General features: G+C 34.3%; 1 protein-coding gene across 2 annotated transcripts in view; it reads left to right on the forward strand.

Moving 5' to 3' along the window:
• The window catches only part of VWA8 (von Willebrand factor A domain containing 8), a 398,466-nt gene that overhangs the window by 69,510 nt on the left and 301,574 nt on the right, over positions 1-27,382 (forward strand). For both annotated transcript variants that reach the window (XM_031958442.1, XM_031958441.1), the window contains exons 5-10: positions 7,061-7,228; positions 15,304-15,468; positions 15,860-15,909; positions 19,262-19,370; positions 21,117-21,221; positions 26,509-26,640. In XM_031958442.1, the coding sequence (XP_031814302.1) occupies positions 7,061-7,228; positions 15,304-15,468; positions 15,860-15,909; positions 19,262-19,370; positions 21,117-21,221; positions 26,509-26,640 (729 nt within the window). The remainder of the gene's footprint in view (positions 1-7,060; positions 7,229-15,303; positions 15,469-15,859; positions 15,910-19,261; positions 19,371-21,116; positions 21,222-26,508; positions 26,641-27,382) is intronic.

Below are 27,382 nucleotides of genomic sequence, written 5' to 3' on the forward strand. Positions count from 1 at the left end.
TCAGAAATTAGAGAAATGGAGAAAATTGTTTTAGGAGAAACATGCTATTTAGTTTGTAAGTGTGCATACTTATTTGCATTTGCAGAATGCCTTCTTGAGAACAAAGACCATCCTTTTACATCTCTTTATATCCCAAGGCTTAGCCCAGATAATGGCAAGTTGCAAATGCTTAATAAAATTTTGCTTCCAGAATTATTCTTTCTACAATGCTACTTTCCCCATTGCAATTTTGATATATCTTGGGTCAGCTTAAAAAAATTAAATTTGGAAGGAGTTTTGCAGAAGTCACATATAACATGCATATGTCAATAGAACACAAGAGAATCTTTAGAAACTCAGAAATGACTAAATTACATGCATAGCATTATATAATAGCAATATATTTTATCTTTTAATACCTTTAAAGAGATAAAATAACACTAAATTCGGGAGAGCAATAGATTGTAAAAAGAATATTATATAAACATTCATGACATGGAGCAACCATGACAAGACATCACATCATATTTATTATGTGAATAGCACACATAAGCTAGCAAAGAAAAGGGTTTTTAATAATTAATAAAGGGAAAGATAAATTTCCTAGTAGAACTCACAGTTAACCAGGAAGAAGAAGCCATTAAAAGGAAGGTGCCATGTGGTGGGAGAGAGTATGTCATGGCAGACTTTTCCTGAAAAGGAGTTAGCAGCAAAGATTTTATTATGAGCACATCTTTTATGGGGGGAAGAAACCTTGGGGGTTTCACACCATAATTTGGACAGTCTCACAGGAGCAGGAGAAAATAAGGATGGGAACAAGGAGATGTGTTTTGAAATGTTGGCACTGTCTTGAAGATGCTAACAAGACAGTCTGAGAAAGTCTGGGTTCCCATAATAGTTATCTTAAAGATGCTAACTAGGAAGTCTGGGCACATTTTGGCTTAATTATTGTAATAAGACAGTCTGTGAAGCTAAGTTCCTTTTACAGTTATTCCAAGTTGACAGTCTTGGGAAATTGATTTAATCAGAGTTGATGAAGGAGCAGGATATCATCATAATAATTCAGATTTCTTTTCTGGTACAAAGAGAAAGCCAAAAATTTTTATGCAGATTTTCCAGATCCCAGGGTTGCTGTATACCTTACCCCTAATGTTGAGGTTGGGAAGGGGCCCCAAAAGTTTGGAGTATCTCAAAAGAATTTTGAGGTATCTCAAAAGAATTTGCAGGCTTGAACCTATTTTCTAGTAAAGGGGCAAAGTTTTGATTTTTTTTTTAAATTATAACTTTTTATTAACAGAACATATGCATGGGTAATTTTTTTACATTATCCCTTGCACTCACTTCTGTTCAAACTTTTCCCTTCCCTCCCTCCTCCCCCTCCCTTAGATGGTAGGAAGTCTCATACATGTTAAATATGTTATAGTATATCCTAGATACAATATGTGTGCGCAGAACTGTACAGTTCTCTTATTGCACAAGAAGTTGGATTCAGAAGGTAAAAATAACCTGGGAAGTAAAACAAAAATGCACGTAGTCCACATTCATTTCCCAGTGTTCCTTCTCTGGGTGTAGCTGCTTCTGTCCATCATTGATCAATTGGAACTGAATTAGATCTTCTCTTTGTTGAAGATATCCACTTCCATCAGAATACATCCTCATACAGTATTGTTGTTGAACTATATAATTATCTCCTGGTTCTGCTCATTTCACTCAGCATCAGTTCATGTAAGTCTTTCCAGGCCTTTCTATATTCATCCTGCTGGTCATTTCTTACAGAACAGTAGTATTCCATAACAGTCATATACCACAATTTACCCAACCATTCTCCAGTTGATGGGCATTTATTCATTTTCCAGTTTCCAGCCACTACAAACAGGGCTGCCACAAACATTTTGGCACATACAGGTCCCTTTGCCTTCTTTAGTATCTCTTTGGGATATAAGCCCAGTAGTAACACTGCTGGATCAAAGGGTATGCATAGTTTGATAACTTTTGGGGCATAATTCCAGATTGCTCTCCAGAATGGTTGGATTCATTCACAATTCCACCATCAATGCATCAGTGTAAGGGGCAGAGTTTTATTGTAATTGTACCAGTTGCAGTGGGCTAAGTTCCAAAAGAAATTAGCAATGTGCTAAGAGAGAAGAGACAACTTTATCCAACTTTCTATCATTGACATGCTGATTCTGTGGCTCAGGGTAAGGGTCAGGGAATGGTGTCCCAAATTTGGTTCTTACTGACCAACAGATTATCAGTATTGTCACAGGAGTTTGGTCTGTGGGACTATCCTGAGGCCAGAAGCTATCTGACTGAGGAGTGGTCTGTTCAGAATCAGACAGCTTAGACTGGGTGTGGGAATCTCCTGAGGCAGATTCCAAAGCCATAAGATATAAGATTACTGACTTATTGTTAGACCAGAAGCCCCCCTAAAATCAGGGGGCCTCAAAATCATTACTGTTTCCCCAGAAGGTATATTACATCACCATGATGTAGAAGGAATAATTACATTTTAAGCTCAGAGAGGGCAGGGAGTTCTCTCTTATCTAAACTTGATAGCTACTGCTTGAGCTAGTGTCTTCTTTGCTGAATTGAAACAGGTTCTGAATCTATCCTTCTTTGACTTTGTAATAATATTGTTTTTACTAGTAGTCATTAACATAGTATCATCTATTCTAGGTGTGTTTGTACCTTATGACAGTAAAACAGGACTTCATTTTATTGAGCAATTTTCCTTTATTATCTAATTTGAATCTGACAACAATTCTTATATGCTCTGTTCTAGTTTTTAATGTGTGATTTTCTTCAGTTAGCTTTTGTATCTTTTTTTCCATTTGGTTAATTTTATTTTTTTAAGGAGTTGTTTTCTTCAGACAATTCTTTTCCTTCCTTTTCCAAGCTGTTAACTCTTTTGTATATCCCACTCATTTCCTTTCTCATTTTTTCTTCTACCTTTCTTGTTTGCCACTTAAAGTCTTTTATGAGTATTTGCAGGGAGCCTCTCTGGGCTTGAGATCAATTCACATCATTCTGAGACATTTTGACTTTGTCTGAGTTTGTGTTTTGGTCTGCCTTGTCACAATAGTAGCTTTCTATGGTCAAGGCTCTTTTCTGATTTTTGCTCATTTTCTTTACTTTTATTTGGTATTTCCTCTTTATTTTCTTTTTTTCTTTTCTTTTTACTTTTATGGTTAAGCTCTGCTCCTGGGGCAAAGCGGGCACTATCCATTTCTGAGCCTTGGCTTTGAGCACAGGGCTCCTTGTATTTACAAGGGGTAACATTCCCTACTCTTTTCAGGAAACAACCTGGTTTCCAAGAGTTTGCCTTCTGAGCTGGGACTGGAAACTGTCCCACTGATTTGCTTCTCTAGTGAACCAGGACAGAGGGACTTAGTTGCTGATTTACTGTGGTTAAGGCCCTCTTACTGGATTTCCCAGAGTCTGTCTGAGCTTGGCTGACCACCCTTTTTACCCCAGTGAGACTTACTTTTCTTGAAGCTTTTCCAATCTACCTTTGAGCTGAAAAGTGGTTTCATTCCATCAGACTTTGTTCAGAGGATTGGTTTCATGTGGTTTTTGAGGGAAATTGGGAGAGCTCCAGCAACTTCCTGATTATGCTCTGCCATCTTGGCTCCATCCCCCATTCCATTATTTTTCTCAATTTCACTTCTCTTCCTTACAGCTAACTAACTCTTTTAGCATGCTAAATCCCTTTCAGGGTTTAGCCTGTCAGCTAAGAACATGGGCCAGTCTCCCTCCCTTCTTCCCATACCCCCTCTCTCCCTCCCTTTCTACTGGGTAATTGTGAGTTCCACTGAGAACTTTTATTTGCTCTCCTACTCTACTTTATATTTACCATTCCTGGTATCTTTTATATCCCTTCATTTTGTCTGTAACTTCTTCCCAGAATAAACCTACCTTTTTATCAAAGAGAATAACATTGTGAATTCTCCACACTGAACCCCAGCTTTTGGTGCCTGCCATCTTCTGGTGTCTACATCATCCATATCACATTTAAGACAGAGTAAAATTACAGATAGTTGAAGTAGAGTCCTGGGAGAGATACAAAAATAAATATCATTATTTTGAAATAAGGCACATCCATGAATTACTCACAGTATAAAATGGAACTTATTGGGAGGGAAGATTAAAAAAAAAAAAGAATAGTACAAGAACTATGTTATTTTCTTTACATCTCAAAGGTCTTATCAATTTCTACAGAGAAAAGAAATACTTTCCTCGAATATGTTTGTGGTACCAGAGGTGTAGAATGAATTTAGTTCTTCAGAAAAGTTGGCAAATGACATCCTAGGCCATTATCCCTCTTTCCCTCCCTTCTTCCTTCCGTACCCCCTCTCTCCCTCAAGACAACTTTGACCTAGTGATTTATTGTTTTTAATATGCAAACACTTTAAATTGCCTTTGACCGTTTTAACTTTTGAGCTATAGTAGTGTCTCTAAGAAGTGTTTTTATTATTACTCTACTTTGATTGTGTGAGATAGAGTTACAATATGTCTATGCAGTGTGCTTTATTGAAACTTCCCTATGCCTTTAATTAAACTGAGTTTTAGATCCTTAACAAAGAAAGTATTTTTCTATTTGGATAAATCTATTCTAATTTTCTTGTTTTTGAAGAAAGCACCTTACAAGAGAAGAATGGAGAGATTAAACCCTGGCTTGTAGACAGTTGCTTTGGGTTTTTTGTTTGTTTGTCTGTTTTGTATTTCAAAGTTTCTTAATGTTCATCTGGGTTCTAGTCTTGTTGGAAAATAGATATTTACATTCAAAGTTCATCCCTTTTTATCACTGAATAGGGTAGGGAAAAATTATCTTCTAAAATTTTCCTTTGTAGATCAGTAGATTTTGACTCTTTGGGTACAAACACTTTAATAAGAAAATGAGAATTTTCCTGTGCCTTTTTTGTTATTTCATTTTTTAAACAATTTTTAAAAGTCCAAACTTAAGAAATAAAACAATTATTTCCATAACAAGGTAAAATTTTACAAAATGATTATACATGAAACTAAAATGCTATACAACTTACTTTTCCTTTTAAATGTATAATAAAGTTATTATGTAACTTTGTTGTTTTTTTCTTCCTTGGTATCACCTTTCCCTTCCCTCTTGCCCATTAGATGCAAGTGTGTGTGTGTGTGTGTGTGTGTATGCTGCATCTGTATGTGTGTGTGTAAATTTATACTGATGTAATCTATGATGTGGGGTTTGGCACCAAATGATGCAGGCACCAAAAATTGGGGTCAATCATGTGAAGAATTCACAATGGCCATTGGCTTTGGCAAAAGATAGATTTATTTAGGGGAATACATTACAAACAAAATGAAGGGATACTATAGACACTGGGAATGGTAAATATGAAATAGAGTGGGAAAGCACATGAAAAACAAGTTCCTCAGTGAAACTCATAATTACCCAGTAGAAAGAGAGTACCTTAGGAGGTTAGGGTATGCCCTTAACTGGCAGGCTAAATCCTGAAAGGAACTTAGCACCCTAAAAGAGTGAGTTGTAAGAAGTGAAGTTCGAAAGCATAGTGGAATTAGGGGAGATACATAAGGTAGGAGAGCTAAGGAAAAAAAGACCCCATGAGGCACAGTGCCAGTGCCATGGCAAACTGCCCTAAGAAGTGTAGCTGCCATGAGATGACTCAAAAGTAGATATTATAGGCAAAATTTAACTTCAGGGACATGACTGGGATTCCTGACAGGGCATGGCAAGGTGACACTTGAAGACTTCTACAGAGAGGAGGTCTCAGGAGTTTGAAATTACTTAAATTTCAGACTAGACTACCTCCCCAAAGGATGGGCCCATGGAGCTAAACTGATCTTTCAGAGCCTTCTGCCTTCTTGCCTCAGGGATCAATTCCTCTAATAATCACACCTAACATTGAAGACCTCCATACTATACATAATTCTATTTATCAGTTCCTTTTTTTCGGATGCAGATAGCATTTTCCTTCATAGATCTTTTTTAGTTAACTAATTTATATTTATAATATATATATGTTTATATTTATAATTGTCAAAATGAGTTGGTTGCCCAAAGTTGTTCTTAAAACAATAGTGCTCAAATATATAACAACATCTTCGGTTCTGATTAATTCATTATTATTTCATGCAAGTCTTTCCATGTTTTTCTAAAATCATCAGTCTCATCATTTTTTATAGCATAGTAGTATTCCATCATGATCATTTATCACAACTTGTTTAGCCATTCCCCATTTGATGGTCATCTCCACAATTTCTAGTTCTTTGCCACCACAAAGAGATCTGGTATAAATATTTTAGAACATGTAAGTTTTTTTTTCCTTTTTCCCTAATCATCTTGGGAGATAGACATAGTATTAGTATTGCTGGGTTAAAAGGGTATAGTCATACACACACATACCGCCCCGCCCCCTGCCCCCCCCCACATACATGCATATATGCCTATATATTATAACTCTTTGGGCAGTGTTACAAATTGCTCTCCAAAATGGTTGAATCAGTTCATAATTCCATCAACAGTGAATTAGTGTTCCAATTTTTCCACATCCCCTCCAACATTTGTGCCCTTTAATGCCTTTTAATTCCTTAGGTTCCTCCCTCCTCCCTGCCTCAGCTCTTATTATACATATTTAGGCAAGTTCTCCATAAATCAATATAGTTATTTATTAATTTTTCCAAATTAATAGATAATGTACTTTCAATCAGGTTCATTGAAAAAAAAAACAGATATTTATAGTCATTTAAAAGAGTTATTATTGCCAGTGATTTTTCCTTTCAAGATTCCTACTTTGTACCATGACTTTTATTTTAATTATATTTTTGGAGCTTTATTAATAGGTGGTTTTCTATATATTCCCCTTTACTGATCTCTCTTTTGAAATTAGCCCATTCTCCAAAACTTTCAGACAGATTGATGGTCTGTCTTTGCAACATTTTGCATTCAAGGTATCATACTGTACTGTTTCCTATAATTACAGCTTCATTTTTTCACTTTAGATTTCATGTAAAGTTACACTGTGATTTGCTATTTTCCATATCCTAAATTTTGATATTTTGTTGTCTTTATTGTTGGGGCTAAAAGTGTGCCGTCCGTGCTGCTACTGAAGGTAGAACCCTTGTGCTAGAAGGCTTGGAGAAGGCAGAAAGGAATGTTTTGCCAGTTTTGAACAACTTACTGGAGAACAGAGAGATGCAGCTCGAAGATGGACGCTTCCTCATGTCTGCTGAGCGTTATGACAAACTCCTACAGGTAGGCAAGGAAACCTATTGCTTTGTCTTTAATAAATCACTTTGTCTTTAATAAATCACTTTCAGTCATATTTAGTGAATTCTATAGTATATACTCATATGCTTTGGCTGGTGCTTAGTGAAATAATGGCTGCATGCATTTTAAGAATATCTAACAATCCTTCTCTTTTTTGGCAAGGAAGTATTAATTTTTTTCTATTATTTCATATTATTGTTCTCTATTTCCTATTTGCCTAGCATTATTCTCAGAAAAAAATGTGTCTAGTTAGCACAAATATCAGATTTTGGGGGGGAGGGATTGTTACTGCTTAAGTATTTTTCCTTTCTGATGTTGTCAATCTCATTTCTCTCAATCTTTGAATAATTTAGTCTGAATAACATGGAACTCATAAAAGAAAACTGGGTTAAGAGCTGTGACAAGCTCTCAAGAAATAAATCCTGATGACATGGAATCAAATTATTCCATTGAATAATAAAATGAGGAGGCATCATATCTTTTTTCTGAAGTTTATGCTTTATCTTATGGTCTTATGATCCATTAGCATAACAATCAATGGAATTGGTTAGGAGAGAGTTCATTGATGAGCTTAGATGTGTAGGGAGAAGAGTTGGAAGATAGAAAAGATAACTGAGGATCAATATAAAAATAATGTCAGGAAAGATGGGGCAAAGGGGAATCATAAAATGATAGCTCTGCATCTTGAAGGAATCTTAGAATTTAGTGTAGTCAAAGGATCTAAATTGAGAACTCATTGAGATCTTAGAGGTTGCCCAACTTTCCTAGACCCCCATTTTACAGAAGAGGGAAATGAAGATTCCCAGATTTGAAATGACTTGCTCAGGGTAACACATTATAAGTAACAAATCAGTAATTTTTTTTTTAAGTTTCAGGAAACAATAACATGAGTGATAAAGGATATTTAAATCTTTAAAAGTTTGTTGAGTACTTTACATGGATTATCTAATTTGAGCTGATAGCTACCACAAATGAGATTATTCCTATTTTAGAGATGAGCAGAGTAAGGCTTAGCAGTGTTCATTGTCTTGTTCTGAGTCATATGGGGAATACTTGGTAAAGGTGAATTTCAAAGCCAAGACTGGCTAAGTCTGGCTCTCTAATTTCTGTACCATGTTACCTCCTTAAGAAAGGAATTATGGTAGACTAAGCCAAGATGATGGGGTAAAGGCAGGGACTTGCCCAACTGTCCCCCAAACTGCCCCAAATTCCTTTACATAATGATTCTAAACAAATTTCAGAGCATCAGAACACCCCACAAGGTGGAGCAGAACATTTTCTAGCTGAAGGCAACTTAGAAGCTCAGCAAAAAAAGATCTGTGACACAGTGTGGGAATCCAGCATTAGTCCTGGTGCAGTCCCCAGTTGGGGCCCCAACACTAGATCTCACCACTGCAGAGGGGCAGGCACACACCTAACGGTTCCAGGGCAGAAAAGAGTGCTTGTGGTCAGATTCCTAGAAGGTTTTCTGAAAACAGCTGCCTCAAACCCCTAAAGCTTAAGCCAGTGAAGAAACCTGGAAATAGAACTCTATTTTAACAAAGAATTAAAAACAGAATAATAAGCTAGAAAAATGAGCAGAAAACAAAAAAATGGTTCTAACTATTGAAAGTTATTAAATTGATTGATAAAGAGGATCAAAACACACACTCAGAAGATGGTAACAAAATCAAAACTCCTACATCCAAAGCCGCCAAGAAAAATAAGAATTAAACTTAGACTACAGAAGAGTTCAAAAAGGACTTTGAAAATCAAGTAAGAGAGATAGAGGAAAAACTAGGGAAAGAATTAAGAACGGTGCAAAAGGTAATATAAAAAGCTAATAAGTAGAAGAATGCCTTCAAAAGGAAAATTGGTCAGTTGGAAAAGGAGGTACAAACAGTGAGAAAAATAATTTATTAAAAAAGAGAATTGCACAAATAGAAGCTAATGACTATGAGAAATCAAGGTATAATAAAGCAAAACCAAAACCAAAAATATAAAGGGAAAAAAAAAACGTGAAATACCTCACTGGAAAAACAACTAATCTGAAAAGTAGATTCAAGAGAGATAATTTAAAAATTATTGGTATACTTGAAAGTCATGATAAAAAAAAAAAGAGCCTGAACATCATCTTTTAAGAAATTATCAAGGAAAACCGTCATATTCCAGAATCAGAGGGTAAAATAAAAATTGAAAGAATTCACCAATCACCTCCTAAAAGAGCAAAATAAAAACTCTTAGGAATATTATAATCAAATTTTAGAACTCCCAGATCAAAGAGAAAATATTGCAAACAATTCAAGTATAGTGGAGCCACAGTCAGGATAATACAAAATTTAGAAGCTTTTACATTAAAGGACTGGAGGGCTTGGAATATGATATTCCAGAAAGCAATGGAACTAGTATTGTAACCAAAAATCATCTACCCAGCAAAACTGAGTATAATTCTTCAGAGGAAAAAGTGATCATTCAATGAAATGGAGAATTTTCAAGCATTCATAATGAATAGACCAGAGCTGAATGGAAATTTGATTTCCAAATACAGGACTCTGGAGAAGTATAAGGAGATGATCAGGAAAGTGATGTCATAAGGGACTTAATTAAGTTTATCTGTTAACATTCCTACATGGGAGGACAATACTTGTAACTCATTAGAACATTTTCATTATGGCAGTTAAAAGGAATGCATATAGATAGAGGGAGTGGGTGTGAGTTGAATTTGAAGGAATAATATCTTTTTTTCTTTTAATGATGAAATTCAGGAGTGAGAGGATCATACTGGAAGAAGGGGGAAGGGAAAAGTTGAACGGTGCAAATTATCTGCCATAAAAAAATGAGGCAAGAAAAAACTTTTACAGTGGAGAGGAAGAGGGGAAGGAAAGGATGAGTGAGTGAATCTTACTTTCATTAGAGTTGGCTCAAATAGGAAATAATATATATATATATATATATATATATATATATATATATATATATATATATAAATCTATCTTACTTTGAAGGAAAATAGGAAGATAATAGGATATGGGAAAGAGGGGGAGGGTAATAAAAAAGAGGGCATATTGAGGGAGGGAGTGATCAGTAGCAAAATACTTTTGAGAAGGGATAGAGTGAAAAGAGAGAATAAATGGGGATAAAAACAATTAGCAATAGTAATTGTAAAAAAATATTTTTGAAACAAGTTTCTCTGATGGAATATTTATTGTTCTCTGGGAAATGATGAGCAGGATGCTTTCAGGGGAAAAAAAAGCCTGGAAATTCCTCCATGAACAAAATGAAATATACTATATACAAAGTAATAGCAATGTTCTGGGATGACCAACTTAAATGACTTTGTTATTCTCAATAGTACAATTATCCACATCTACTCTTAAGGACTTATGATGAAAAATTCCATCTGTACAGTGATGTACACTAATTTGTACATCAGTATCTGTGTGTACTGATACTGAATATAGATAGTACTGAGCTGAATATAGATTGAAACATTCTCTATTACTCTACCTCTCTTTTTATTTTTAACTTAATTTTTCTTGAGTGTTTTTATTTTCATTAGGATGGGTGATCTTTGTTTTCTTTCAGAACTTGACTTTATGGAAATGTTTTAAATAATTTCATATGTGGTTTCTTAATTGTGGGTTAGGGAACCAAATGATGCCGTTAGTGGCAGTGCAGAGAGTTGTTGGAACCCTTCTTTGGTTGGCACAGATTCAACATGAAAGAATTCATGAACCCAAAATATTAGACAGGCAAAAAGGGAGTTTATTGTTGGCAGTATAAAAGTCAGTTTTTGCTAGGAAGACTGACATTCAAGTGACAAAGTCCTAGCAGAGAAATCCTGGCAGAGAGATAAACAGAGGTGTTAACATTGAAAAGAGAATGTCTTCTCAACAGGTAGGGATCCTGACAGGCAGCTATGCCAAGGAGAAGGTCCTTAACAAGGCTTGGTCCTGCTTTTGGGCCTCTGCAAAGAAATGAGCCCAAAATTGCCCTTTAAATAGGAAATCTGAGCCTGAAGTTTCAATTGAATGAAATTACTTCAATGTTGTTACTGCCTCCAAGCCTAGATTCCCAGTTGAATTGAATGAGACCACCTAAGTATGAGTTAAGTAGGAGTGGGCCTGGACTAATTTTCAGCTCAATAGAGGGTGCAGACAGCTACTCAATAGAAATAGGAGGTCCAGATCTCCAGCTAAATGAGACCACTTAGGTTTCAGCTGAGTAGGGAGTGGTCTTGGGCTAATCTTAATTAAACTACTTAACTGCCCATAAGAGTGGGTTCCTGTCAAAAGAGTTTCAGGGCTCACCCCAAAAGTCAAGGACAATTTCAAGGTTCTCTCATCAGGTGAAGATAAGGGAGAGAATCTAAAATTCAAAAATCTTAAAAACAAGTATAAAAAATTTGTTTTGAATGTAACTGGGGGAAAATATTAAAGAAATTTAGAGAGAAAAAAGGAAAGACTTAGAATTGCTGTTAAGGATAAATGAAATGACAATAATGTACAATGGAGAGAAAAGAGAATTATTAGCCATGTAGAATAATCTCTAGAATTGGAAAATGAGTAAAAAAATATGATCTAAAATTGGAAACCCAAGATCATAAAAACATATTAAGGTAGTTCAAATACCTTTATTACATATAGAGTACTAAAAAAAACTGGCAGAGATGATTTCTTAGCTGCTGTTTGAGAAGTTATTAAAATGGAAGCATCAAGGTGAGCAATAGTTAAGATAATTTTTAAAATAGGGAAGAAGGTTAGATTGTTATGGATTTGATGTCAATTTCTGGTTCTAAAATGCTTTGTTAAACATTTTATAAGCACCTACAAAGAATTGTGCTGACCACTCACTACAAAGAAGTCTGGGCTAATTTCAAACAAGACATTCTGGATTTACTTTATCTCTTTTTTTGATATGTTACTGAAGTGGTAGGAGAACTCTACAACAGACATACTATGACTAGATTTCAGCAAGGTACTTGGCAGTCCTTATTGAAATCCTTGTCGACAGTAGTAAGGAGAGTCACAGACTGGATAATAAGTAAAGTCACCTTGAAACTTGTTGAAATACTTAATCTAGAGAGAGAAGATTAATGAATGAATGAATGCCACACAGAAGGGAGATACTTGTTGGAGCACCATAGATTCTGTCTCTGGGCCTATTCTTGTCTACATTTTATTTTCAACAATTTGCAGAAGCAGTTGTAGATAGAGAGTTGCCTTTAGAGGCAAACATAATACAGAAAAAAAGAGTGCTTTTTGGAGTCTGGAGTCCTTAGTTCAAATCCTTTCTTTTTCATCTACTGTTTAGTTTGTTCTGGAATTCAGTTCCCTCTTCTTTAAAATGAGGGAGTTAGGTGGATTAGATGACCTCTAAGTACATGTCCATCTCTGAATCTGATACTGTGATTCTGGGTTCAAGTTCTATTTCTGACACATACTTGCCAGTTTGATTATGAACAAGTCACTTAACTTGTTTTCAGTCTGTATTTGCAGGGCAGGTGCTGATCTGCATTGATAAAGGGTATTTTATCACTAAGAATTCCCTCTGCAAATAAAATAAACAAAAAATGTTAAGATGAAACCTGATGACTTGCTAGTTAAATTTTTAGGTGACATGAAGCTTAGAATATTATGTGATTAATGTATTGGAAGAAAAAAATGGGATGCCAAAATTCCTTGACAGTCAAAATAGGATTTGGCAAATGATAGCTTTCAGCCTGTTTTTGTACTAAGAATAGTTTTTTTTTTTTTTTTTTTTTTTTTTTATGTTTATTGAAAGTTTTGTTTTATCTTAAAATGTAAAAAAACATTTTTAGCTCAAAGACTGTTCAAAAAACAATGCTATATTTGGTCTTCTGACTGTTGTTTGATGACCCTATTTTAGATGAGTCGGTCACATTTATTAAGATGAATATTATTCAGGATAAATATCAAGTGTTACACTTGAATTTTGAAATATATCCAAATTAAGATTGAGGGAAACATGAATAGGTAATGGTTAATGTGATTTTAATAATTTTTTAGACCATCATTTAACAATTATTATGCACTTACTGTGTATTAGGCATTGTGCTAAGGATGGGAATACAAAGAAAGGCACAAAAGTAATCCCTGTCCTTAAGGATCTTATGTGAAAGCTAAAAAAGTTATCACATGTTCAGATATAGAAGAGAAATGCAGTGACTCTAATGAAGTAATAGGTAAATTGATAGTCCTGTTGTACTTTTGCCTCTTTGGACAATGTTGCAAGTATTGTTTTTTTGGGGTTTTTTTTTTGGGGGGGGGAGGCACTGTATTGTAATAAAAGCCATTGACAAGCTGGAGGGAGTCCAAAGAAAAGTGACTGAAGAGGACTTGAAACCATGTCATATTAGTATGTAATATGGGAATTGGGAATGTTAAAGAAGAAAGGACTATGGCAAGGCAGGATTATAGTCTTAAAATATTTTAATGATTGTCATGTGGAAGAGGGCATGCCTCTTCTATAGCTTCCCTTTGAGAACCAGGAAAAATGTCACAGAAAGACAGTTTTCAGCTTAACAGAAAGAAATGACATCCCAGCAGTTGAAGCAGACCTGAAATTGAATTGCTTCCTTTAATATTAGAGTAGTTCATAATCATTCAGTCTTTTATGAGAAGGTGGATTTTGTAGATTTGGGGAGGATTTTGTAGGCGTTCATGCTTTTAAGTGTGGGTTAGACTAATTTCTAAGATTCTCTTATAACTTCTAAAAAGAAGTTCATATGCTTGTGTTTCTACCATCTGATAGGTTTCTTCCACTCTTTTCTAAAAATGGTTTCACTCTTGTTCAATTAGAAGATATAATTGAGAATAACCTAATTACCATGGCTTTAAAATATTGTTGTAGTTAATTTCCAGAAATGAATATTGACTTTAAATTCATTTGGAGGAATTCATTATGCAGAGCCCTCTTTCTCCCTATGCTTTCTAATTACCAAATGACTTTTATTTGGCCCTTGGAGATTTAAATAATAACATTTGTATTAGATGATTAGGAAATATTCTTGCTTTGTTGTTGAAATAGATGTGTTTATTTTTAAATTTACTATTTCATGATAAAATTTTTTTCTTATTCTGTATCTTTATTGTGGATTTGCACCCGGATTTTGGAAAAGTCCATTGAGCAATTGTGCTGACACTTAGGTTAAAACTGTTCCTTAGAAATAATTTGATATAACAATTATCTAACTATATGTAATCTTCTCAAAAATAACTATCATTTAAAACTCAGAGTCCTTTTAGTTAAACTTGATTAAAAGTGTTCATTGTATTGGCTTTTTTTTCATACCATTTAGTGCATCCTTATTGATCCCACCTCCTCCAGCCTTGAAATTACAGTCTTATTAAGTTGTGGCATTTTAAGACCTAAGAAACTGAATGATTTAAAAATATGGTTTTTCACTATATCTAACAAAATTGATATCCCAAACTGATGTTGCCTAATCATTTCCTAATTTAGACTTTGCATTTGGGGGTAAAAGAAATGGGGTGTGTGTGTGTGTGTGTGTGTGTGTGTGTGTGTGTGTGTAAGTGTGCTAATTCATTTTTACTTTAGTTGAATCTAAACCTTAAAGGTTTTATCTTTTCAGTACCTAAATCTGCATGTCACTTGGTTTAGACATTTGTCACTATCTTCCCAGAAAGCAATGTACTGGAAATGAAGCTTCAGTCAGATGAGAAGACAGTTTCAGTCACTTATTTGGATCCCTAGTCACTTTCTTGCAAATGGTTTGCCTTTCTGATTCTACTCTTTCTAGCCAATGATGCTGTACATGATATTTTCCTTACCAAACTGTCTTAGATCTTATTTCCTGTTGCCTGTCTTTCCTTTACTAACAGATCTTGAGCACTATCATTCCAATTCCTATAATGTAATCTACCACAATTTTAGATTGGTTTTCTGTGCTGGATGGTTTATTTTTCATATTCTTGATGCTGAACTATACTGAACTAGAATTAACCAAAATACACAATAGAAGTTTCTCAGGAAAGTATGAATCTCATCTCCTTACAAAAATTAATTGCATTCTAATAATTGTCCTTTGGTATCTGTAGGATCATACCAAAACAGAGCTAGATGCATGGAAGATTGTTAGAGTTAGTGAAGATTTTCGAGTAATTGCCCTGGGTTTACCAGTACCCAGATACTCTGGAAATCCTTTAGACCCTCCTCTTCGTTCTCGATTTCAAGCAAGAGATATTTACTACCTACCCTTTAAGGTTAGTATAAACCAGAATATTTAATTTTTTATCAATTTTTATATTTGTACTTAATAAATCCACAGTTTTAAATATATTGTTTATACCGTTTTTGCTCTTTCTCCTTTTTATTTGGATGATTTCTTAGTAGTAAATAGGAATTAAGTTGGACAACTTCTTCATAATATAACAGGAGAAATTATAGTGTTTTAAATCTTGAAAATTATGGGGTGGAAGAGATAAGAGGGATGCTTGATTTTTTTTTTTTATTTTGGAACTAGCATCGTTGTATATTGGGAGGACCTTTTTAAATACATAGGATAGTGTTTGCTCATTTATGAGTGTAGAAATATTTATGTTTAACTTATACCTGAATAATTTATTTGATGAGTGTTTTCATATTCTACTTTAGGACCAACTTAAATTGTTATACTCAATTGGGTCCAATGTTTCTGCTGAGAGGTAAGTGGTTCAAGGTATATTATGTTAGGCCATGTTGAGTCAACCATAAAATTTTAAAATGTATCCTTTAATTAGAAATATATTCAGTCTGAGGACTTTAATAATAATCATAAATATCTATCTAGCTCTTGAAATATATACTAATTTCATATGTGTTAGTAAGCCATCTTTAATTGATTTGGAGTTTTATGAATCAACAAACATTCATTAAATGTTTACTATATGCCAAGCACATAGTGACTTCACTAATGATACAAAGAAAGATCAAAAATAATCCCTGCCCTCAAAGAGTTCACTTTTTTTTTTTTGATGACACAAAGTATTTTTAATTTTTACTTAAATTTCCTCTTTCATATTGTGTTATGTGGCTCATTATTAATAAAATGACATCTTACAATTCAATAGTTACAAAGTACTATAATATTAGGAGTTCACATTCTAATTGGGGAAAAAATATGCACACAAGTATATACATACAAATTATATGCAGGGTAAATTTGAGATAATCTGAGAAGGAAGGTACTAACATTGAAAGAAAATTGGGAAAATCTTTTTGCAAAAAAATGGAGTTTTAGCTGAGATTTGAAGGAATCCGTAAAAGCCAAAAAATAGAGATGAAGAACAGGCAATGGGGAACAGCCAGTATAAATACATAGTCAGGAGATAAAGTGTTTTTTTCAAGGATCAGCAAGGAAGACACTGTCATTGAACCATTTCATTAGATCATACAGAACATAGAACAGATTTAATTGTAAGAGTTCTAGTCTAGATTGTAAAAGGCTTTAAAGGCCAAATAGAAGATTTTATATTTACTTCTCAATAACAGGGAACCAGTGGGAAGCACTTCTGATTAAGGGGGTGATATGGTTAGAACTACATTTTTAGATCAATTTGGCAATTGGGTAAAGAGGGAGAAACTTGAGAATAGCAAAACAAAAAATCAACCAAAAGCTAATAAGGGACCTATATCAGAGTATTGATGATATCAAAAGAGAGAAGGGGATCACATGGATGCTATGAAGGTAAAATTGACAAAATTTCCTAACATTGAATATAGGTAAAAGTGAGAGTGAATTAGTTGAGGGAAAGGTTTTGAGGGAAATATAATGAATTCAATTTTGGATATGTAAGTTTAAGATGTCTATAAGCATCCAATTCAGAATATCTACTCAGCAAGTGAAGATGGAAAACTGAAAATCAGCATAAGGTTAGGGTTGGATAAATAGATTTGAGATTATCTGCAGAGAGATTATCACTGAATTTGTAGGTAATGATGAGATCATCAAGTGAGATCATATAGAGGGATAAGAGAATACATCCCAGAATGGAGCTTTGGGGGATACTTCTGATTAGTATGCATGACCTGGACAAAGATCCATCAAAGGAGAGTGAGAAGGAACAGTCAAAGCCATAGGAGGAGCAGCAGGAGAGAGAAGTGTCATAAAAACTTAGAGTGAAGAGAATATCAGAAACAAGGCATGAATGATGCCATTAGATTGGTATTTAAATTTGGTTAACATTGGAGAGATGAGTTTCAGTTCAGTTAAGAAGTTTGGAATCCAGATTGCAGACAGTTCAATATCCAGTAAAAGGAGAGGAATATAGGCACCAATTATAATTAGTTTTTTCCACCCTTGAAAGGGAGGAGAAGTATAGTATAATAATTATAGGGATGAATGGATTGACTTTTCTTTTTGGTTTATTATAGTTTTTGGGTTTTTTTTTTTAATACGGGAAGACATGGGCATATTTGTAAGCATCAGAGAAGCAATCAGTAGATAAGAAAAGATTGAAGATTAATGAGAGAGGATAATAGAGAGGTAAATACATGATCTGTGGGCCTATGTAGAAGAGTTTTCTGTGATGAGGAAAAGGGTTATCTCCAAATGTGAGACAGGGGTGAAGGTAGAGATAATTAGGAGAAAACATCTAAATAAAATATGAGAGGAGATAAGAAGTAGTACACTTATTAAATGAATGGCTGCTTTAATTCTTTTGGTGAACTATAAAGCAAGGCTCCCTTAGGGTGGAAGAGGGTTTGCAATAAGATGTTTAAAGAATGATTCAAAAAAAAAAAAAAGATTTGAAAAGTCACTGGAGAAGAGGGCTGAAGTGGAGACGTCTAGATAATTGATTAAGGAAGTATAAAAGGATTGCTTTGCTGCAGTGAGGAACCATTTAGAATTATGTAACATAAATTTGTGGTGGTCCCTGTCAGCATGGTTTCATGATATCCTCAGTCTCTGTTCAGGAGCATATGACTAAGAATGAAGATAGCAGATAGTGGGGATAATCCAAGGTTTGGCAAGTCAGTTTACTTTTTGGGAATAAGGAAGCAAATGATTCTAGTGTAAAGTTCAGAATAGAACTGAACTGATTGGCAAAAAAGTCAAGATTGGAAAGGGAGGGAGGAAAGTGTAGTCAGTGTAGGGGGAAAAGGAGTGTGATGTCCTAGGAAAGAACTGATGGATGGAGAAATTGTCAGTCATCATGAATATAGAAAACATGAATGGAGCTCATAAGGAATAGGGAAAGATGAAATGATAAAAGATTATGATCAAAAATTCTAGAGTTCATGAAAATGAAAAAGGATCTTTTCTGAATGATGGTATGACCATTTTAGTGTACAGTTGGGTTGGAGTGGCAGAGTAGGTGATACAAAAGAAATAAAATAAGGAATTAGGAAATTGGGGTATTTGAAGGAATATCAGGATATATTTTGAAGTTCCCTAGTATGAATGGAAAGAAAGATGGTGGCCTAGATACTAAAATCATTGAAGCAAGGGAAGGAAGTTAGTAGTAGAGGTTAATAGATAGCAGATAGTAACTACTAGAAGAATTTTGATTATGTGATAAATATAGATTGAATGAACCTCAAAGGAGAAGAGTTTACCAAGTGATGTCAGTAGAGGGAGAATCTGGAAATGGCAATAGAATGAATATTTTGTCTCTCCCACCTTGTCCAGTAGGTGAGGAGTATGCATGAAAGTTGAGGGAGCACTGAGAATTGTGGCAAAGGATGCAGTATCATCAGACAGTAGCTAGATTATAGTGAGAACCAGAAGATTTAAAGAAAGGATTCAAGAAGAAAGCAAATATGTTTAATGTAAAGCAGATGGAGGGTATATCTGGAATGTGAAAATCGAGGGATAGCAGCATTGAGAGTGGTAGACTAAGTGAGTAGCCAATGAGAGTTGGAGAGCAATGTTTATACAATGGTACCTGAGGGTATATCACTAGGTTTGAAAGAATTTCATGATCTGGGAGCATGATAATCACTGAAATTGATTATTATTTCTTGCTTAAGATGTAAAAAAATTAAACTTGTATTAAAATTTTTTTTAATCTTTAGGGTTTCTCAGGTATTGTCATTTGCTACTACACTCTGCTCTCAAGAATCTTCTACACTTGGACTTCCTGATTTTCCTTTAGATAGTTTACCAGCTGCAGTTCAAATCCTGGTATGTGTATAATGAAGCATTGCCTATCAAATATAGCAAAAATATTGTGACTTTTCAAAAATAAGTTTTATATAATTTATGTTTTTATTTAATAATACTTTGAGACTGACTTTAAAATAGATATCAGAAAGAAATGGTTTCTAAATATAAGTCATTGGAGAAAAATGGTTTTATTTTTGTTTCTGTATTTCTTAAATTATATTGTCTGAATTCTTTCATTGAAGTTTATTTCTTATTATTAGCAATAATAATAATATCTTTAAGGTCTCTAAAATATTACACATAAATGATCCTTATAACAAGCCCAATGAGGTCTATGCTATTATTCCCTATTGATAAATAAGGAAACTGGGGTTTTAGAGAGTTTAAGCTATTTGCTCCAGTCACCCAAGGAGGACTTATTCAAGTTGGACTTTGTTGATGCCAAATCCAGTCCTATGTCTAATTAGTCAATATCCCTATGGATACTTACCTGCAGTGTGCATTTAGCCTCACTGACATTCTTTTAGAGGTAATCACAAAATGTTCCTTATTATAGTTAACTAAATTTTTATTCGTCTAAAAGAAATCTTGTAGAGCTTCTTAGTTAGAGATATAATCACTTAAAAGAGTTTGGCTAAGTATCTAGAGAGTACCCAGTGAATGAAGAATGAAATTGGATTGACAACCAATAAAACTTGTCAATTAATATCTATATTTTGGGATTGCTGGATAAGAGTTCATAGAATTGGGTCCTTAAATAAAAGAAGTGAATATGTTGTATTTCATTGAGAAATAGGCCCGTGGAGCCTAACTATTTACCCAAGATCACACAGGGAGTAAGTGGTAGATCTGGGCATTGTGTTCTTTAAGTAGGATCAATAGAGCAAGAGCTAAAGCTAGTATATCCAATCCAGGGTTAATTTAAATATCGCAAACTTCTGTCTGAAATAAAAGCCAATCTTTTTCACCAATGATGCATTTAAGTATCAGATTGTCAGGAAGTAAAGTTGTAGATAATAGAATGGTCCGTAGTGAGTCTTGGATATATTGTAGCATATGACTAATGAAGACCTTTTTTGATAGAAGCAGTATAAAAGATAACACTTGGAAGCTATATGACTAGAAAAGGAGGTAGTCTGGTACTGGGGCAAAAATTTATGGTTAGCAGATTCCATTCTTATATATTCAAAATCAAAAGATTTTGAAGAAAGATTCTTGCATATTGGTACAATGAATGGAGTGCTGAGCCTGCAATCAGGGAATCCTCAGTTAAATTGACATCAGGCATTTATTGCCTGAGTGACCATGGGCTATGTTTGCCTCAACTTACTTATCTGTAAAATGAGAATAGTGATAGAATGTGGTATATTTGTAAAATAAGGTATTTACAAACCTTAAATTGCTATTTAAATACTAACTGCTATTATTAATATTATTACTATTATTGTTATTATTATCATCCCCATAGATGCACTTATAGGAGGACATGGACAGGAGTGAAGCAGTATCAGAAAGGATTTATAATTGTAATCTGCATATTGATGAGTTTCAAGCTTCATGAAAATAGTAAAGAAGTTGTTTCAAATGAGAGGAATTTATTAATAAAATCCATGTCTTTATTCCTTTACATGAAAAATTCTTCTAAATGATTTCCTTGTTCTCACAAGGCTTTACATGGTGATTCGTCATCATATTTTTCTCAAACAATAAATACCATCTTTTATACATTTTTGTTTTTGTTGTATTTTTTTTTCTTCTGATTAGGATTCCTTTCCTGCAATGTCAATCCAGCATTTAATCCAGTGGCTTTATCCTTACACAATTTTACTAGGACATGAAGGCAAAATGGCAGTGGAAGATGTCTTAAAAGTAAGTATCTGGTGGGATATTATTTAAGGTCTATAGAAGTGCAACTATGGCTCTTATGCCACTGGGTGGTTCAGCTCAGTACATTTTTTTAAGGGCTTTATCATATGTGGAAACTTTTCCAATGGGAGAATAGCAGGAAATGAAAAATAAGAATCAGAATTACCTATCAGAGAGATCCAGAGAGTTTGAACAGGAAGCAGGAACCAAGATAATCTAGGCAAGCTTCTGCCTGAAATAAATCAGAGGAAATCAGGGAAGGAGATCATAGAATTATGGATCCAGAACTCGAAGGGATCACAGAAACCATAGAAGGCAGGCAGGTGACGTCACAGTGTAAAAAGTGCTGGGTTTAAATCCAGCCTCTGGTACTTAGGGCTGTGTGACCTTGGGCAAGTCCCTTAACACATTTGCCTTAGTTTTCTCAAATGTAAAATGTGGATAATAATGGCATCTACTTCCCAGGACTGACATGAAAATCTACTGATCTAACATTTGTAAAGTGCCTGGCCCATAGGAGATTTTGGATAGAGACTTATTTCCTCCCTTCTTTCCTTCTGATCCAAATACCTAATGCTTTTCCCAAGATCACACAGGGATAAGTGGCGAATCTGGGCATCAGTAGAGCAAGTTAAAGCCAAGATAGCCAATCTGGGGTTGGTGAGCTCCCTGTGAGGTTTGTGGTAGAGATGGTAGAGCTGCTGCTGGAAGGGGAAGCATTTACTCATATCTGAGTCAGGACTTGGACTTGATCTTTCTGAGTCTAAGACCTATCTTCCATTCATTGGCTTGCTGCCTTTATATAAACTTTCTAAGTGTCAACACCTGTGCATTAAGCCATATCTGCATATCCAGACCCCTTTCCTAAGCTTCCCTTCTTATTGTCATCATTATCCTGCCATTCAGACTTGAAAGCTTGGTGTCAGCCTGGATTTTCCACTCTACATATCTAATCTGCTCCAAAGTACTGTCATTTCTGCCTTTGTAATATCTGTTATAAATGTCCTCGACTACACAGCTACTGCCTTATCTGGACTTGATCACTTCTCATATGAACCACTGAGGAAACCTTCTGTTTGATCCCCCAGTTTCAAACGTTTCCTTCCTGCAGTCATGTCTTTCACACAGGTGCTAAAGTGATTTTTTTTAATGCACAGATCTGATCTTATCAACTTCTGTACTCAATTTACTCTAGTGGCTTACTCTCACTTTCAGGATCACATATGAAGTTTTCTCTTGAGCATTTAAAGCTCTTGGTAATCTGTCCTCTTCCTTCCTTTCTACTCTCCTTACTTCAGTGCTATTAAACTTTAAATATTTTTTAATGTAATGTTTAGTTTTAAAATGTAATGTTATGTACATTTCATTATGTTTTTATTCATTTTGTTAAATATTTCCCAATTACATTTTCATCTGGTTCTGTTGCACTTGAGAATACAGGGCTTCTGCTTGACATCTTTGCCTTACCCTTTGCTCCCCTCCATACACTCTGAAATCTAACTACACTGAAATATTGACTATTCCTCACATATAATGCTCTACAAATCTATGGTGGATTTGACCCATGCCTGGACCACTTTCCCTCCTGAACTTCACCTCCTGGCTTTCCTCACTTCTTTCCTCCTAAAGCCTTCCTTCTAGGATTACCTCTTATTTAATGTGTGTGTGTCTATTGTATATGGACAGAATTATTTGATGTAATCTTCCCCATTAGAATATGAGGTCCTTGATAATGGGTACATATTTTTGCCTTTTTTTGGATCCCTAGCACTTAGTGCAGTGCCTTGCACATAATAATAGTTTAATAAATGCTTATGGACTAACTATATCTCTGAGAGAAAATTGGGGACTTATTTAGACTAAATATGTGAAAAGATAATTGTCTTTTTCTGGAACCTAGAATGTTGTATTTGTTAAGAATTTTATCCTCCTTGAATAAATTATTCACACTTGAAGTTTATACTGTTTCTTCAGCTGAAGCATGATAGATTCTCCTCTAATCCCTTATTTTAACTTTTTATGTCTCTGTTTCAAGTATGTTTCTTGTAAACATATTGTTGAATTTTGGTTTCTAATCTATTCTGCTATCTGCTACTGTTTTATGGGTAAGTTTATCCTATTCATAGTTATGATTTCTTACTGTACATTTTATTACATTTTTTTTCTGTTTATCCTTCTCTCTGTGTTTTACCCTATATCTCCTAAAAAGTCTTTTATTTCTGATCACTATATCCCTTAATTTGATCTCCTTTTTTAAAATCATTATTCTTTTTCATTTACTGTTGGATAATATAGATTTCTATACGTGTGCACTCACCTGCGTGTGTGTGTGTGTGTGTCTATACTCGTGTGTATGTTTTTTCTTCTTTGAACCAATTCAGATGAGAGTGAGGTTCAAGCTTTGCCTGCTATTCCTTCCCTTCTCCATAAAAGTTATTTGTGCACTATATGTCATAATTTTCCTCATTTTTCTCCCTTTCCCCTTCTCCCAGTACATCCTTCTTTCTTACTTATTCATTTTTTAGATGATCCTAACATAATCAACCCAGTCCCATGCCTTCTCTTTACATAGAATATTAGAAATGATGATAAAATTCTTAAAAGTTACATGCATCATCTTCCAGTAGAGGAATATAAGTAGTTTAACTTTTTTGGGTCCTATATAATTTCTCTTTCATTTTTACCTTCTTATGCTTCTCTTGATTCATCTATTATCTTTTCCTTAGGAATTCTTGAAAGTCCTCTATTTCAATACTTCTATTTTTTTTTCTAATGAAGGATTATATTTAATTTTGTTTAATAGGTTATTCTTGGTTATAATGCTAGCTCTTTTTTCCCTTCCAGAATTCTGGATATATTCAGAATTCTGTAATTCTGACTGTGCTTTTACGTTATTTGAGTGGTTTCTTAATGGCTGCTTGAAGTATTTTCTTTTTTGACTTGGGAGCTCTAGAATTTGAATGGGAGTTTTCATTTTGCGATCTCTTTCAGAAAGTGATAAGTAGATTATTTCAGTTTCTATTTTACCCTCTGGTTATAGGATATTGGGGTTGCGTTCTTTTAATATTTCCTAAAACATGACATCTAGACTTCTGGTTTTCAGGCAATCCAATATTTATCAAATTATCTATTTTCTAGGTAAGTTGTTTTTCCAATGAAATCTTTCACATTTTATTATATATTTTTTCATTTGTTTTGTGGTTTTTTTGATGTTTCATGAAGTCACTAGATTCCCAGTTCTAATTTTTAAGAAATTGTTTTCTTCAGTGAAATTTTGTAACTTTTTCCATTTAACCAATTCTGTGTTTAAGGTGTTATTTTCTTCTATATTTTTGGTGCCTCTTTTACCCCTGTTAATTATCTTTTTTTATAATTGCCTTCCCTTGCTCTCATTTCTTTATCTAATTTTTCCTTTATCAATCTGATTTTTTAAAAAAAATTTTTATGCTTTTCAGGAATTTTTGTTGGACTTGTTACTAATTCATTTCTTTTTGAGTACTTATAACTGTTTTGACATTGTTGTTATTTTCTGAGTTTCTGTCTTGATTTTCCTTGTCACCAGAGTAGCTTTTTTTGGTCAGGTTCTTTTTTTGTTGTTCTTGGTTACTTTTTCTAGTCTATTTCTTGACTTTGAACTTTTAAAGTTGGACTCTCTTCTGGAGAATGGAGGTGGGATGGAACTTTTCCAAGCTTCAGGCTTTTTCACACAGCTAGCTCTAGGTGATTGGAAGTTTTCAGTGCATCCCTCAGGTAGTGTGATCAGAGGAGAGATGTGGTCACTACTTTCTTGGTCTGCAACCTGGTACTTGTTGGGAAAAGAATCTTGACCTTTTATAGCTGCCTTAGGGCCCTGATCTCTTGTGATTGAAGCACTCCTCTCTGCCTATGAACTATGACCCAGAAGTTGGTATGGGCAGTGGAATTGTTCCCAGTACTAGCACAGTGATATCTTATAATTTCTTTATTATCTGTTGCCAGATCCCTTTCCCATCTCTAACTTGAGAGCTTCTGAAGTTTCTACTACCAGTGTTACCACATCCTAGGCTCGCAGCTATTATTGCCTTTGAGTGTGCTCTGGGCCATCCTTCCTTGAACTCTCTTTCCAGGAAATTGTCTGGACTGGGAAAACGGCTTATCTTGACCTTCTTTTTGACCATGCTGCTTCAGAATTTGATTTGAGGCATTGTTTTAAAGTTGTTTAGAAGGGAATATTAGGAGAACTTGATTGATTCCTTTATTACATCATTTAGGTTCTGCCTCCAGAAGTCAAAATACATTAATTCTGACAAAAGAATTTTATACTGGAGATCTTCTAGTCCAAGCCCTTTATTGTTGGAGAATTGGATTATCACTAAAACAATAAGGTTAAAGGCTATATCTGTGGTTTCATTGATTTGGGAAATCCTTGGTGGAGAACTCCTCTGCTGATGCAGATTGGTACCTTCTTATAATTTATAATCTTAGAGCACTGCCATGAATATTCAGAGATTAAACAATTTGCTTGGGATCCCTCAGCCAGAGTGTATCAGAGGTGGGATTTAAACTTAGGTCTTCTGAACTTTCTGTTCGTTACTCCATGCTACTTTTAGACCCTACCTACCTTTTGAGCTAGCTGAAATCACAGCAATCACCTGCACCTGTCTATTTCCCATGATGTCTCAAATTCTCATTCAGGAATTTAGAAACTTCTACTGTATACAAATAGCAATTTATATACATTTTGTAATCTACCAGTGATCCTTTTTGATGGAAGAGAAATATGCTGTGATTCAGTTTGTCAGAAATATTAAAGGCCCATTCAAATTAACCAAACCAGTAATGCTTTTTCACTTAATTAGTTAGGAAATATTTCTATGCTGAAAATGTAGAGGATTAAAATACACGTTTTGTTTGAACAAATTGTATGAAAATGACTGGAATTTGGCTACATGGCATGGTAAGATGTGTATTTCTTCAGATTGCCACTACTATATATTGATAATCTGCTGACATTGGTATAAAATTACACTTTATTAGCCTTGTTTAAGAAAATGTTAAAGAAAAATTTTCTCTTGCTACATCTTTCTTTTACTGTCTTTGTGAATAATATTTTTATATTATGGATAAAGTTTTGTGCTTGTTCATAGCTTCATGTGGCCTTAAAGTTCATTAGTTCTATTCTTGGATTGTAGTGTTGTTAAAATCCAAATGTACATAGGGTATTTCAGCCAGAATTAACAAAGAATTAATTGGGTTTCAGGTATTGATATTCAAATGAAACTCATGCCATGATTTTCTTCTAATTTTATAGCGCTTTGAACTACAGGAATCAAGAAACTCTTCCCTTCCCAGTAGGATTGTGAGAGTAGAGAGCATTCCTGGAAATCTAGTTTGTCAAGCTGCTGTGACTCTCCAGTTGGGGAACAAAGAAGCAACCATTAAGGTGATGATTCCCAAATTCTTAGTGTTTTAGGATATGCTTCCTTTGCTATTTGATAACCTTGATATTACTTTTATCATTATCATTATTATTATTTTTACTTGAAGCAAGGAATTCCTGCATAGCTGCTTTTAAAAATATCTCACAGGACAGGGTAGCTACATGACGCAGTAGATAGAATATGGCCCTTGAAGTCAGGAAGAGCCAAGTTCACATCCAACCTCAGACACTTAACCCTTAATAACTGTGTGAACATAGGTGAGTCACTTAAATCCAACTGCCTCAACAACAAAAAATATGTATATCATATTATGTGTATATCATACAAGTTGCTTTTTATGAAAGAAAATCTTAAAAGAGAACAAAAGAGTAAATCACTCCAAAGACAAAGTTTACTGTTGCATAATTGTACTGTGTTATTCATTTCCTTTGCTGTGATTATTAAAAAAGTTAATGCCATTCTTTGGTAAGTTTTTACTTAGTTTCCAGTAAATGCAAGACAAGGTTAATTCTTATTTCCTTTTTGTTGATTTGAGGGGCAAAATAAGATCTTAAAATATGCAATTTTTTAAACAAAATTTTTTGCCATATTTTTATATATAAAAGAAAATATTAATTTTTTAAAAAAGTCACTGGTTTTATTATTAGAAAGTAAAACAAATCTACAATAGTAATATCTGTAATTTTTAGTCTCAGTAGTTTAAGAAAGAATCTGATTTTTCTGAAAGCACAATGACTTGTGACA

The sequence above is a fragment of the Sarcophilus harrisii genome, chromosome 3 (genome assembly GCF_902635505.1).
Source record: "Sarcophilus harrisii chromosome 3, mSarHar1.11, whole genome shotgun sequence".
NCBI classification, from domain to species: domain Eukaryota; kingdom Metazoa; phylum Chordata; class Mammalia; order Dasyuromorphia; family Dasyuridae; genus Sarcophilus; species Sarcophilus harrisii.